This window comes from Porites lutea, chromosome 10 (assembly GCF_958299795.1).
Source record: "Porites lutea chromosome 10, jaPorLute2.1, whole genome shotgun sequence".
NCBI classification, from domain to species: domain Eukaryota; kingdom Metazoa; phylum Cnidaria; class Anthozoa; order Scleractinia; family Poritidae; genus Porites; species Porites lutea.
The window spans coordinates 22019453-22035386 of record NC_133210.1 but is presented as its reverse complement, the minus strand read 5'-3'; the positions used below and the strand labels follow the sequence as shown (position 1 = coordinate 22035386).

General features: G+C 38.0%; 1 protein-coding gene across 1 annotated transcript in view; it reads right to left on the bottom strand.

Annotated features, from left to right (window-relative positions):
* LOC140951164 (unconventional myosin-VIIa-like) overlaps positions 1 to 15934 on the bottom strand; it is a 45455-nt gene that overhangs the window by 11870 nt on the left and 17651 nt on the right. Inside the window, exons 23-36 of the mRNA XM_073400384.1 lie at positions 13760 to 13831; positions 12641 to 12709; positions 11354 to 11488; positions 10437 to 10523; positions 9852 to 9935; positions 9335 to 9427; positions 8343 to 8606; positions 7642 to 7770; positions 7196 to 7369; positions 6808 to 7035; positions 5938 to 6111; positions 4835 to 5079; positions 3276 to 3445; positions 2263 to 2450 (exon numbers count right to left, since the gene is read on the bottom strand). Of these exons, the coding sequence (XP_073256485.1) occupies positions 2263 to 2450; positions 3276 to 3445; positions 4835 to 5079; positions 5938 to 6111; positions 6808 to 7035; positions 7196 to 7369; positions 7642 to 7770; positions 8343 to 8606; positions 9335 to 9427; positions 9852 to 9935; positions 10437 to 10523; positions 11354 to 11488; positions 12641 to 12709; positions 13760 to 13831 (2112 nt within the window). The remainder of the gene's footprint in view (positions 1 to 2262; positions 2451 to 3275; positions 3446 to 4834; positions 5080 to 5937; positions 6112 to 6807; positions 7036 to 7195; positions 7370 to 7641; positions 7771 to 8342; positions 8607 to 9334; positions 9428 to 9851; positions 9936 to 10436; positions 10524 to 11353; positions 11489 to 12640; positions 12710 to 13759; positions 13832 to 15934) is intronic.

Here is a 15934-nt window from a genome sequence, read left to right as displayed (position 1 = left end):
AGAGGAACCAGCCAACAACAGGCCGATTTCATTGTTACCCATCCTATCGAAAGTAAGTGAGAGACTGGCGCACAAGCAGTTTGTGGAATTTTTGACAACGCATGACAAACTGTCGACTTATCAAAGTGGCAACAGAAAAATGCATTCGACAGAAACTGCCCTCATAAATGTAACAGATAACATTTTTAAAGCAATCGATAAAAAATTTGCCTCGTTACTAGTACTGCTTGATATGTCAAAAGCTTTTGACAACCTTAATCATAATCTATTGTTAGGAAAATTACGAAAACTGGGTCTCAAAGCTTCCGCAATTTCCTGGTTTAGTAGCTACCTATCAAGTAGATACCAAAGAGTACGACACGAAGATTCAGTCTCAGAATTGTTACCCGTTAAAAATGGAGTACCTCAGGGTTCGATCTTGGGTCCTATGCTTTTTACTATTTACATTAATGATTTAATCAGCGTTATTACCCATAGCCAACCCGCTGCATATGTTGATGACAGCCAATTGCACTTTAAATTTTCTGTATCAGACTCATCAAGTGCTATGGCAGCCGTAAACCAAGATCTTAGGGACATCAGTAAATGGTGTGCAAAGAATTCTCTACTCATAAACCCAGAGAAGACAAAATTAGTGGTTGTTGGCTCAGCACAACTTATTAAGAGGCTACCTCATATCTCCTTATCCCTGCTGGGCAAAACTATTTCACCAGTGTCAGTTGCTTAGGATCTCGGGGTATACATTGATCAATATCTTACCTACGATTTACATGTTACTAAAACAGTCTCTAGCTGTAGGAACCAGTTGGTACAGATAGGTAGAATTAAACATCTTTTGGATAGGAAAACCATTTTACTACTTATAAATAGCTTTGTTTTCAGTAAACTTTTTTATTGTTCCTCAGTATGGGGGAACACATCTAAACGTAGCCTCCACAAACTGCAGTTGGTACAAAATTTTGCTGCCAGAGTTGTATTAGGTTTAAAGAAGTTTGACCATATCTCCCAGGGACGGAGATCTCTTAAATGGTTAGATGTTACGGAGAAGGTTCTATTAAATGACTTAGTTTTAGTATTCAAATGTGTAAATGGCTTAGCTCCAGATTATTTAGGTAAATATTTTATTAAACGTTCAGCAGTTCACAACAAGAACACAAGGGGATGTAACAATTTTGTGGTCCCCCGATGTAGACTATCAATGGGACAAAGGGCATTTTATTTTCGGGGTCCAAAGGAATGGAATGGGCTACCTGACAATATTAGGAATACTAAAGATATTGATAGTTTTAAGCGGAGACTTTTTAATAGGATATTTTATACGAAATAATTTTGAATATATTTTGAATAATTTTGAATGTATTTTGAATTTAATTGAACTACTGTATATAAGTTTTCTTTTCTTTTCTTAATTACCAGTATTATGTAATAATTAACATTGTGATTGAAAAGCCCTGTTGAAGAGAGTCTCAATAAAGTATGTATCTATGTAATACATGTTGAATAAAAATGTGAAAGATAACGGGTAAACTTCCGTAAAGAAGTTTTAAAAAACAAGTAATTTCAAGCCTTGTAAGTCGAAAACTGTTTCGCTTACAAGTTGCACTACAACGGATTCACAAGAAGCACCATTCCTAAGCTTTAAACAGTTTTGTCACTTTTCTTGATTACTGCGGAACTTTGGCCTGCACGCTAGTAAGGAGTGCGCGAATGAAGCCCCTGGATACCACACATGTATCAAATAAATACACCTTATTCGATGGTTTAGCATATAATACGTGCGGATATTTTGCGAGTTGCGTAGTATTTTTCCGAGCCCCGCAGGGGCGAGGAAAAATAAGAGCAATGAGCAAAATGACCGCTCGTATTATATGCTAAACCATCGAATAAGAGGTTTATTATTCCACTACAAAAAAAAAAATTATCTGGCAATTCTGTCTGTGAGAATGACGTTAACAATTAGCAAAATGTTCGCGCTTATTATATGCCAAACCATTGAATGAGAGGTTAATTATTTTACTGCAAAAGAAAAATGGTATTTTGGCTTCTATTTTCTAATGAGAGTATCCAAAACATCCTGATTCTGTCAGTCACAGTTGCTCCTTTTGCATCCGCCGGTATTCGCCCTGTTGTAAACCGGTTAAACCAGGACACTACAGTGTATTACGGCCTCATATTTTGCTTGTTCTCTTGACCTTATATGGTAAAATGACATAATAGTGGAATAATAGGCCAACAGAATACATGTACAATGACACAACTTACCATTGTATCTGATGTTGGCTTGGCGATGGTGGGTAACACATACACGCATTCAGCAGGGAAATCTCCTTTCTTTCCTGTGCGCTCGCAAGTGCCGAAACACCAACCAGAGTTTACTACTGTCTCCCCGGTGTCATTCTCCAAGATGATGAGATCTCCTTTTTTAAAACTTAGGAACGATGAACTCTCAGCTGCAGACAAGATTATCAATTAAGAAATTTAAGATTTGTTGTAGTCACCAGTTAAGTTGTAATGCGGCCGAATCTCACTAATCCAAACACAGTGTCTGCGTCGCAAAGGTCTATTCATAAATGAATGAAAGATTGAACGAAAGCATTTAAGTAGTTTCTTAGGATCAAAAATAAGCCCCATTACGACCTAACAATTGCCTTGTTATCATGTCACCTCAGACGTATAACTAATCATATTCAAATGTGTAGTTAATAATTTTCCAGTAATGACGCCACCTCCTTTTTGCAGTTTAATTAAATGTCCTCCTTCAAATCCTATGAGAGTTATTTTTCTACATTAGAAACAAAACACATAACCAAACATGGCAGCTAAGTAGCATTAGTTTGAAGCTTCAAAAAGGATGGGATCAGAGGAACGTTCGCTAAGCAACTATATATATATATATAATTGCTTGATTGCAGGTATTGAGTTAAGTGTTGGTTAGTGCAAAGGTACCAACAATAAGAAAAAAAAGCACACTCAGATTAGATCAATCTTAATTGATTATTACAACTTATTGATTATTAAACTTACTGGATTTTCAGCTCTTGGTTTGCCTCCTTTTTGATAATCAGATCGCCGCCATAATCGCGGTATGGCAGGTAAGTGAGGTCAACAGTGTTGTGAAAAACTCTCAAAACTATTTCTATCCCTGAGCGTTAAGCCTTCCTAAAATCTTGAGATAGTTCTGAGAACATTTTACAACACTGTTTAATAACTTTGTCACAATTTGCAATATCCTCTACTACGAAAGAAGAGAACTGGTTGAAGGTGTCCGAACTCACCTGGACTCTGATAGTCCACCATTGCCACGACATATTTGGATCTTTTCCTTAATCCTTCAAGGAAGAACTGTACTAATTCTTGGATGTCATCAGCATTGGCTGATGTGAAGGTGTACTCTTCACCTTTGACGGTAGTAAGCGTGAAGCTGGAACTCTCTGTCTTGGTGGTTCTACAAAGAAACAAGAAGAGGCTCAGCAAAATAAAGAATTTTAGGAATCCAACGTCGCCTACAGTTATCAATTATGGTAGAATTGTGTAATTTTCTCGCTTTTACCCAACTGTTCTTGTTTAATCATCATCCGCTTGTCATTGAGTATTTGTTGTTGCCGGTACGGTTAGTTACAGTTTCAGTTTCTTGTTTTGCCATAAGTTGTACAAAAGCAAGGAAATCTGATTATTCAAACTATCGTGGCGAGGAAACCCAAGAGAAGCCACCAGGCTTATAAGTAATGGGCTAAGTAAAATCTTAAAATTTATTAGATAGTCGTACTAATCATAGTCAGATTAAAAAAGCGAAATGAAAAAAATAACAATAAAAAATTATGATAAGAGGGATGCTTTCAGCTTACAGCAAAAGGACGCGGTACTTGCATTTCGAATTTCAAAACTAAGAGAGTTAAAAAATTTAGGACCTTGGAAACTGATGGAGAACTTCCTTATATGAGTCGTGCATTGTGGTAAATAAAAAAGCTCCGAACTTCTAGTGCCATAAGAATGCACCTGGCGTGTCACCAAAAACATGTTATTGAAGCTATAAGGAAGTAAGCCAGATCTGTATTGAAACATAAATTTTCCTATTTGAAGTTTGTAAATACTCTCGAGATTCAGAATTTTTAAATGTTTAAATAAAGGGTCGGTGTGAGCATCGAAAGCACTCGTCTACATTATTGTTGAAATTCGTTTTTTAAGTGTGATTAATCTTCTGAGGTTTGATGGGTAGGTCGATGCCCAGACGCTCACGCAGTAGAATAAGTATGGGTAGATAAGGCTAAAATAAAGTATCCTTAAGAAGGAATTATTAAGGCAAAAACTTGATTTATAAATTGTACCTATGGCTTAAGACACTTTCCGGGCAACATTATGTATATGTGATTTCCATGTTAAATGTTCATACAAAATTACACCGAGAAAAGTAGCTTCCTTAACACGATCAATCTAATAATTACTAATATCAAAAGCTAGATCAAGTGTTCGCCTGTTTTGTCTCGGTCTGAATATGATAGATTTCTTATCATTTATAGATAACTTATTTGTATAAAACCAGTTATCTTTTTCAATTCTAAATTTACAACTTCCATAAGATAGGAAACAGTACGTGAATAGAAGATACTAGTGTCATCAGCAAATAATATCAACTCCAAGACCTTTGACACATTACATAGATCATTAATATATATTAAGAATAACAGGGGACCTAAGATAGATCCCGAGGGACTCCACAGGTAATATCTAATGATGAAGAATTGTAACCGTTATAATGCACAAATTGTTAGTTTTACTTGTAACAGTAAACTGCTCTTCCATGGAACCTACATTTCAAATAGTGGTAATTTCTTACTTGATGCTTGTAACCGTAGTGATCTCCGGAAACTGAAGGTCGAGTAGAACATGTTCCTGGTCATCGACAACGTAAACTCCGGTCCAGTTTACTGCCACTATCACATCATTTTTAGGAAGACTGGGGCCTGAGAACTGATAAGCTTCATAGAACCTGGAGAACAGCAGCGGCCATTTAAATCGAGCGTAGTTGACAACGTCTTCTTTGACTTTCTGAGGATTAACTTTTTCGGTTGTGTAATATCCCTGCGAAAACATACAAACAGAACTATTTGACTCTTCCACAACGGGACAAAACGAAACTATCTATCTCTTCAACAAAGGGTGCAGCTACGGAAGAGTGAGAAATCCGGTACAAAAGAAACAAAGCCACTGTAGGCAGTAATTCTTAAGGAGTAGGGTGTCAATTCATTGCTAGAAGGTGCTCTTGTTCTTTTTTTGGAACCAACATAATTGTATCCTGATAGATGTATAAGAAACAAATCATATAAGAACTGCGTAAATGAAATCAAATGAAGAATGATCCTCGCAGTTTTGAACGCGATTTACGCAATTGCGTAAGAAGCCTGAAATAAATTCAGGACTTAACGGTATTTGAACCCGTGACCTCGCGATATCGGGGCAATGCTCCAACTAACTGAGCTATGAAGCCACTGCTGTTGGGAGCTGGTCAATTATGTGTTCATATGTTCCCGTGAAAGAGATGAATGTGATAGATGTATATTAACAGCGGTGGCTTCATAGCTACGTTGGTTCAGTGAGCAACAGGCAGTGGCTTCATAGCTCTGTTGGTTAGAGTATCGCACCGGTATCGCGAGGGCACGGGTTACAATACCGTTGAGGACTCCAATTTTTTTTCTCAGGCTACTTACGGAATTGCGTAAATTTCGTTCACTACTAGGACCACGCTTCATTTGATTTTCTTTCTGCACTTCTTATATGTTCTTTTATGGTCCGGGTGGGAATCAAACCTGGACTTGCTTTTCTGAAAACCGGTACTTAGCTAGCGATCACGATGCCAGGTATCATATTTCTGAGAAAATGGGCAAAGTTTTAAAAGCCATTCTGTTGCATGTAGCAAGTTTTCTTAAACAAAAATCCTACCTTTCTGTGACAGTTCATGATGAGTTGGGCCCACTTCTCTTGTCCCGGTCTACCACCCTGCAGTTGGTTCTCAGGGAGGTAGGAGGAGAGTAGGTTGAGGAGACGGTCTGGTACCATATCCTTACCGTACTCTACATAGTATTGTTTTGCCGCAACTTCCGCCAAATCCTCCTCCTGCAATCAAACACCCCACCACACAAACTTAACCCTTGAAATTTACAGGAATGCAGTGACGAATTCTCAAAATGACAATGAAACCGGAGATATTGGCATGGATTTAGCGGACCTACATACAGTATATACAACTATAACACAAAGATGGTAGTAAACTCAAACTATGTGGCGCAAAATGTGGTCTTAAGGCGCTGATAATGGTGTTAAATAAACTCGAGACACTTGCGCACTTCTTCCCCACATCTCTTCACAACTTGCTCTTTTCAAGGGAAAGGTTGCCCCGAAACATTTGAGTGTTCTTTTAAACCATATTCGGTACTCCTAGGCAACTTCACTTTCAAACAGCTTTCAAAATAATTCTTGAAAACAAACCAAGAGTAGAAACTTTTTCTCTCAACATTACTAGAATACCTTTCTTTTATAAACTGGGCCTCTTCTTGCTGCAATTTACTTTTCAGGGTTTATTTTTATTTTCTTCACCCAAATTAGCAGGGACACAACAAAGCCTTACGCCATTCTCTGTACTTTAGTTTCAGTTTAAGGTCTACGTCCATAAAAAAATCAGCCTATAACTTCTTGCTTTTAAGTGTACGGGATACGCCTTACAAGAATGATCGTCCGTCCCTAACTCTCGGCCACAAATCTCTATATTTATTGCTCTAGCGAAAAAACCCTCTCTTGTGACTTCTATCTTACCTTATCGCAACGATATTCACCAAACTTGACCCCTCTGACAACTTGTTGGTAGATAAGATTGGTGCCTATCTGATCCACTGTAGGATCGTGCCACGGTGAGAAAATTTCTTTCCGGAAGAACAACCGCCATGGTGCGTTCATCTCCTTGGCGCCCTTTTCTTTAGCGTACTGTTCACACTGGGAAATGGCATCCATCACGTGATCACTGCCACTGCCAAGGCTGGATACCTGATGTAAAGAATTATTTTTTAAGAGTGATTTTGCATTTCACGCATTATTTTACATGATACGGGACTTCTTTCGCGGCCTTCAACTTGAACCAGAAGGATATACTAATCCTGCTTGAACACAATAACAATGACTACATTTTAGTTTCCTTTTTACACACCTTATCAAAGAGAGCAATATAAAGCGAGAAGCCAAACTGGTCTGTTAGTGAGATCTTGTCTGCTAGCTGGCTACACAATTCTTTAGCTGTTGTGGCAGAGTCCGCGAGTAATGTCTTGGTGGTTCCATCCATGAAGGTTATAGGCAATGTTAAAGGCTTCTTGGATTTAGTGGCCTGATGAAAATAAGCGTGTAATTAACAATTTATATGGCAAGTGCTTTTATGAAGATTACTCTATCTCAGAAGGAAATCAACGAGGAACATGAATGGTGCTTTCTCTATTTATTTGCCAGGGCATATTGAAACACTGCTTTTAAAAAAGTGCAATGGCAATGTAGTAACTAAGGAACCTGCATGAAACCGTGGCCATCATTAGACCTCAACGTAGGGTAAAAACAAATTGCAAAAGTTCACAGTAATATGTTACTAAGTGATAGGAACCATACCTGCAATTCAAGCCAGCTAGGGGGCTGGTGTCTATAGCCGTTTTGCTGCGTTCGTCTCAGTCTTTCTTCACAGTATGGTGCATATCCCGGGGGGCCATCACCAATGAAACACTTGAGGTACTTCACAAACTGAAAGTAATAAGGCGGCAACAAAGTCGGGAAAAGATGAAAACAGGATGAAATATCCGAAAAGTAACAACACTTTAAATGGACAATAATTTTCCTTAAATACCAAGGGTTAAAATCCCCAAACAAGATTCCTGAATTCGATAGGCTGATGTTGTTTGAAAGAGAGTAATTCACTGAAATCTGTTACTGGGCACCAAAGTCTAGTACACTGCATAGTAACCAACTAGAATGTATCATAACAAACATTAACCTTTTCCGATGGAGCAAAACAACCGAGACAAAGCGACAAGAGAATCCAGCCGCGGGCATGACTTGACTTAGACGGATTCTAATAAGGCGGCAACAAAGTCGGGAAAAGATGAAAACAGGATAAAATATCCGAAAAGTAACAACACTTTAAATGGACAATAATTTTCCTTAAATACCAAGGGTTAAAATCCCCAAACAAGATTCCTGAATTCGATAGGCTGATGTTGTTTTAAAGAGAGTAATTCACTGAAATCTGTTACTGGGCACCAAAGTCTAGTACACTGCATAGTAACCAACTAGAATGTATCATAACAAACATTAACCTTTTCCGATGGAGCAAAACAACCGAGACAAAGCGACAAGAGAATCCAGCCGCGGGCATGACTTGACTTAGACGGATTCTGCGTTAACTGTTTGCAAATCTGACAATAAATCTCATCTCTGAGGTCAGGTCTTAAGATGCCATGTCCGATTATAAAGTGAAGTTTCTCCAAGTTGTTGGTTGGTCGATCCTGGGCGGAAAGAGGTCCATAGCCTTCAGAAAATGCTCCACTTTCTTCGGCTTCTTTTAACTTGGCTGTCACATCCTTAAAGAGAAAACATTACATTAAAGGATCAGTGCCTCATATATGCCTACATGAAATGTCCTGTGCACCTAGACATGCTGTATTAACATTTTTATTAGCTTTAGCTAAGGTAGCCGCTTTATGCAGGAAAGTAGCTCTTCAAGGTTTTAACATTGGTTCTTACAACGACGGTTAGGCGAAGAACGAAATCACCGACTTATTTTCACTGTTAAGTGTCGATATATACATAAGAACATACAAAAAGCGCAACCCAAACAAAACAGACATGTTTTTTTTTTAATAAGTGAGTTAAAGCACTTGTCTTCTGGCTCTCTTGGCCTGTTAACGTCACTGAGTTAAAGAACTAACAGGGAAACGAAGCTTCTTAGTAATTGGTGTCAAACTCCGTTAAATGATAATGTAAATGTAATGCTCACGTCATTCACACCACACAAAACTCATCGTAATCTCCAAACAAAATCGAAGGAGTGATCAACATTCTTGCCAATAGACCCAATGCAAAAATGGCTGCTGGATTAATATTTTTTGTTTAAATTAAAATCAGGCCGACTAGCCTCGCTTGAGATAATGTATTCTTTTGTATTTTGTACTGAGGAACGAGGTAAGTTAGGCTTATTTTATTTTCCAGCAGCCATTTTTGCATTTATTTAGGTCTATGTAGCTTGTTCTTTGTTGGTACTCGTGCGGTATTTCCCTGCCAAAGAAAACTGAACGCGTTCATAACCCACCTTTGTTATTTTCGACTTCTTCTTCAACGTCAAAGACACAATTTTCTTTCGCAGCGTTTCCCGTCTCTCTTTATTGAAAGAATTGGTCGAACTCTGAAATATCAATAGAGAAACATTTCTATCCTTTCCTGAACGTGGTTTTCACATGTAAACAGTAAAAGAATTGCGCAATACCATCGCGGAGCTTATAGCAGTTTTTGCTGTGATTACTAAAAAGGTTGTTCCTCTTGAAAAGTGTGAACGAAATTTAAAGGGTGATCATCTTAAAACAGGAGCCTACCCGAGCTGAGCCTAGTCTGAAATGTCATCCGTTGGGCGAAGAGACGGACGATATTTCAAGCAAGAGCAGAGCAACGTTATCATTGGCTGTATTGCCATAAGGGAAGACTCTACGATCATAATCTGAACTGCGGATGCAATGCAGTATGACCATTTAAAAAGTTCCTTGACTCTTTTGTACTGTACTATCTTAGCGCTGATGAAGATAGGTAAGACAGAATGATGAGAGCAAGCATACCCCAAGATCCTGTGTTCCATCATTAGCTTTATCCTTGTATTTCCTTCCAAGAGTGTCGTATATCTTACTCATCACTGAAATGTCCTTTTAACACAGAAAACACCCTGAGTGAGAGCCACTAATGGAAACCATCACCACCAGTCCGGTAAGCAAGTAAGTGCTAAAGTAGGGCGTTTTCCTTTTTTTTTTGTTGAGTACCATGGTAACTATTGTGCGCATTCTTCAAAGTTTTTTTACAAAATGCGGTCAAACTTGTCTACAACGATCACCCTTGGGAAATGGCAAGGTCACCGTTATATACAGGGTGACCGCTATATACAGGTCAACTTTGAAAAAAATATAAGGCAGCTGAAAATTTTGGGAAGTTGACCGGTGACCGTAAAATACAGGATGACCGCTATCTACAGGGCCGTTATATACAGCAGGTTTGACTGTAGTCTGGTCTTGAGTGTCTTTTCTTCGTCTAAAATCAATGCTTAAGTTTTTGTTGTTGTTGTTTACAAAGCGGATTTACAAAAAGGAATTATCCGATATGCTTGAACTGTTTCAGGTTTGCTGTTACCATAGTGATGACACTTCTGTTACCTTGGATTCTGGTTGGGAGTTGATGTACTTAGGTTCCGGTAAGTCGCCCATAAACCTTAGAATTGTTATCCACACAGCTAATGCAGCCTGAAAAATACAACCAAACACATGACACACCCGCCTGATCTGAAACCATTACTTGAAGAACTGTAATTTAATTTGATTCACTGCTTGAAATGATCATAACGTCATTAGCGTTTAGCACAACATAATCTTTACATGGCGGCCGAGGTGTTAAATTCCTTTACTCTGAGTAGCTGATAAATTTGTCTGATAGAGACGTAAATATATTTATAGCTCGACTACAAATGTAACTTTTCAACGTTACTGCATTGCATGTAAACTGGTCTTAAATATGACAAAAGAAAGAAAATTCAACTTTCCTCCTCCGATGAGCTTGTGGTTTAGTCTTAACTTAAAGTACAGAGGGGAAAAACATGGTGGATGCCAGCTTCCGACAATGGTTTCTTAAATCGCAAAAACTGCGATCATCTTTTGAAAACTAACACGGACGACCTTTCTTAATTATAATAAAAAAATATATCGTTTCATGGACAAGCTTAATTTCACACTTTTGACACACAAAATCTACCTTTTTACTTTTACCCTTCCATTGAATGGAAGACCAAGAGTAAAAGATCACTTAAAGATTTCAGGGTGAAGTTATGGTGAGATTACTTGTCAGAATTAGAACTTCCGAGTTTGTACACAAAAATCCTTTGCATAGTACAATTTTGTTTTCGGATCAGTTTACAGAAGGGAACTTGATGTAATTTTCATGACTGTTCAGTTTGGTTACTGTTAGGAATGAAAGGGTTAACAAAACACTTAATTACATCAATTTTTTTCAGAGAGATTGAGGATCTGCAGAGCTTGTGTAATTCAACAGATTTACCAGCGTAAGTTCACACACTCACCATGCTGTCAGCTTCACTGGACAGCGGTAGTAAGGACTGTTTGAGTGGTCGTCTAACATACAAAGGAGTGGCACCGCCTTGGAAGTAGGTAGCGGCAAACTTAGAAAACCTGAACTGCGACACGTCTTCTTCAGGCTTCAACAGAAATATTTGATTAATGAACAGCTCAAGATAGTGCTGTAATGCACATAAAAAATATATCCATGTATAAGCTTACTGCAGTATCTTTATCCGCAGTTCAAAATATAGTTATTTCATATATTTCAATTCAATAGTATATTACGGTCAGGATACTTAGGACTCCGCCCTGATTGTTGCGGATTAAGAATTACAATGTTAAACATCAACGACTGAAATCAAAATTCCACCTTCAAAGATCAATGTAATCTTTCAATGATAACGTCATTTGAATACAGGAATGTTGATTGGTATATTGTACCGTTAAATTGGCCTCAAAAAAAGATAAAGAGTAAATGTGCGGCAACTAAGTTTCAACACAGGCGGTTGCCACTTGAGTATTTTGAGAGAATAATACCCTGATAATGCTCCCTAAGTAACCGGCAAACCGTTTGATAATGACGTCTCTGGTTTCCTTGATTCAGTAAATTGTGTAAGTATATCGGTTAAAAGTTTAATTTCCCACAAGTCTTGATAAAATAAAAAGATTTCATTTTCATTTTCATTATTCACGTTAAAGTTCTGTTCTGGTTGCCATTGCGGTAGATATTTTTCTTTACTTAAGCTCCTAATTGACAATCACTTAAACTACATGGTAAAAGGTATTTTCTTTCAGTCTCTCCGCACCTAAACGCTGTTTGGAATTCCAGTGTGACTCAGGTGCTCTGCGCTAACTTTGAGAAAACCGTAAAGCGTAGAAGACATAAATGTTATGTCACTGATTTTTTTCTGTACCGTTGATCTCTTGACACATTGCTCTCTAGGCAAAGACGGGTTCGACAGCGGTAAAATACAACCAATAACATGAATTCGTTTCATTGCGCTTATCCCATTGTGTTGAATTTGTCAAATCCAGGTGAAATCTCCTCGAAGTTCCTGACGATAATTGATCGTCAAGTTAACGCCCTCTGTACTAAGTCGCATTAGGACAATTTCGTCACAGAGACTCAAAGATCTGTACCATCGACTAGAGTTGATGTTTTCCTTATTAAACCTACTGCCTTTTTTTGACCTTCTTGCTGTTGTCGTCGTCGTGGATGCTTAAGCTCCCTAATCCTTAGCTTACCGACAGATCATCATAGTTTACAAGATATTTTGCGATACACTTGCCTCTGGTGCCCTTGTCATTACAGTCGTCTCCTCTACGTTAAACTCGACGTCTGGCGCAGGTTCAAGATCCTACATTAGACAAAAAAAATGGATTAAAAAAAAAAAAAATCAAAGAGGCCTTGTAACTTATCGACTCTTATTATAGCCAAGCCTATTAATAAATCTCTAAGTCTGTTAGTTTTTGAGGCATTCCTTACCATAAAAAAATGACAAGATGTTAAGAACGAATGTACTGGGAAGACATTCAGAAGGCGTCTTTAAAAATGAAATTCTCCCTAATAAAATATTGTATTAATTTGCAGTGTACTGGCTTGTAACTTAGTGGGACTTGACTCCTCTTTTTTAGTTAATATAAGCTTTACAATTTTGTACCAAATCAATTCCGCTTGACAATAATTGCATGTTTTGCTCAAAATCACGTTAGCATGGTTAAATAAAGTTGATTTTCAAATCCCATCGTTCCGTCTGTACCTTATTGATACTAATTTCGTGGTCACTTAAGTTTACGAAAATCGAAAAGATATATTTCGTGAAACTTCAATTTCGCAATTTTTGCGAAAAATGAGGATTCACATACTTAGATTCTTTTTCATTTCACGACAAAAAATTTTAAAGAACAATTATAGTAAAACGAAACTAACAACATGATCGTTTTCAATTTTAACAAAGTTCAATGTTATGACCTTATGTCCCATACAATATCAAATTTACGATATGTCTGTTTTTATACTATTTGTCGGCATTTATATCTGAATAGCAGGCACCGTCAATGTCTTCAAATCATCAATCACTCTTCAGGGTAACATTATTGCACAAGGTTTTAAATCTCGCATCGATAATTTTAGCGGGACTTAAATTTCCTTGGAAGGTATATTCCTCAAGGGCGCTTAAATCACTCACTGTATCCAAATAGTAAATAACGTTAAAGTCAGGGTGCATCACTTACCTTTTGACCCGCAGACGTAAGGGTGATGTTACACGGAACGATTCGCAACGACGACTTTTAGCGCAACACAGCTTTGCAATGTTGGAACAATGTTGCAAGCCTTCAAAACAATATAGCAACAAGGTCGCGAATCATCTCGTGTAACATCGCCTTAAGATAAAGTTATTGCGTACCTTGAATGCAGTCGGGGCAGAGACGATCGAGGGTGTTTTTTCTTCTGGTAAAAATCCAAACATTTCGTCTACCTGAGAGACAAATACCGAATGTCAGAACAACAACAACAATCATCAGGTTTGTAATATATTACTAAGAGGCTCTTTGAGGTGGAGAGGCATCGCGTGACAAGCTTAGCTGAGCATGCCTGACATGACAGTACGAGTCACTGAGCATGATTGAGAAGCACTGAACACCGGACCGGGAACTGTACCTGTTTAGTAGTTCAAATTTAAGCAATGAATCATTACCGATAATTTACTTTGTTAAGTATAGACATTGAATTGCAGTTCTGTTTGTTTCCTCTCCTAGAAACTAGAAATATTGCTGCGGTGTAGTTGCAGTTTCTGCCTTGTCAATGAAGTTAAAATATACTTTACTGCAAACAATGTTTGTGCGTGATCAGACACACGCCCTATCACAAAAACCTTTGTACATAACAAATTCGATAGTTAATCAAGCCAAAGCAAAGGAAGTATATTATAATTTATAACCTATTAATTATAATTACGAAACAGTAAAAAATACGCTGGACAAAGATTATTAGAATCTATGATTGACTGATAAGTATCATCGAGGATTTATTGCGCTTACAGAAAATGGACACGACAATGCTACAAATCAAAATGCGAAGCCTTCGGAGAAGTGATGATAAACTGAATTGAAGTTTCAAGATGCACTGGACCAAGGCGGGCATTCGCAGATAACGATCTTCCACAAAAAAAAAGGTGACGCGGTGTCAGCCTGCCCGCATGCTATGACGGCAGACCGGTACAGCGAGTCACGCGAAATTTTACGAGGAATACTAACACAACGACAAATACTAAGTTACGACAAAAGATTAACCAGTTAACTTAAAGGGAAAAATGATAATCTTCAATTCCTTAACAAAACAGCATGCAAGAAAAACAAATGAGTGCGATGGCCAGTCACGCGAGAACATAAACAAACGAATGCAATTGATGAGAAAAACTCGGTACTGCTCTTCGTGGAGAAACACAACTGCTCAATTGTTTTTTACGATTAGCCGTTTTCGTTCAAACTAAAACAACATATAGAATTAGCAGCAACAACAGACTTAGACGCTGGAAAACAAAGCTAGTTAAGATAAGCCGATCACTTCCAAAGTTGAAAACGTTTTGCAAACTTATCTCCCTTTTGTGCGTTAAAAATCTAAAAACATACTGCCACGTCGGATGATGTCCAGCTTACCCCTTCATCAACTTCATCTTTAAGTGCTAAAATTGCTTTCAGTAACGTTAACTCGTCATCCTCGCTATCTTCAGCCAGCTCAGCATCGATATCACCTTCGGTGACATCCAATTTATTATTGACTTTATCAGCATCGTCTGAACTGAGAAGAAAGTCTTCAAATTCAACTGTTCGTCTTTCTTTTGTTTCTTGAAAGAAACCCTCAAATCCTTGGATGTCCATATACTCAGGAGATTCGACTGATCTCTCAGGACTTGATCGAGGGCTGGGAAAATCCATCTTTACTATTACGTTGTTGAGATTACAACACCATAAGAGGAGATGACTTACGCGTACGGTGGCGATATCTTAAATAGACTCGGGTTATCAAATTTCAGTCCAAACATTCTCTAAGGTTAACAGCAGATTAACATTCTTTTAGCAGTATCACCCTCGTGTGACCATTTTTCAAGTGATGAAAGTCACGTAATAAGCCTCTATGTTTGAGGAGCCTTATCCATAACTGTTAGCTACTGTTGGCCGCCCAGTCATTCATCAGTATAACTACCGCACCTGTTATGCTGTTTACTACCTACACAAGTTGTACAGAGCGATCCCATCCTTAAGAACTGAAGTTGACCATTGAGGTGAGAGATGACGAGGTGTTACGTTATTCTCTTTTTTTTTCAACTTTGGTTCAGGATAAAGCTGTGGATTGTACAATGGCACTCCGACGCCAGAGCAGCGACTTCCCAGTAAAATGTAAAAAACTGAAGTCTTACGACCATAAAATAAACACTCTAGATGAGCCAATGACAAGTGCAATAAGCATCATTTAAATGATGGTACATATTTATATACAACGCAACGTGATCAACAAACAACAATAAAATTTCAATTACGGAAAAACAATGGCCTCTCACACAACTCGTCATGCTTCGAAA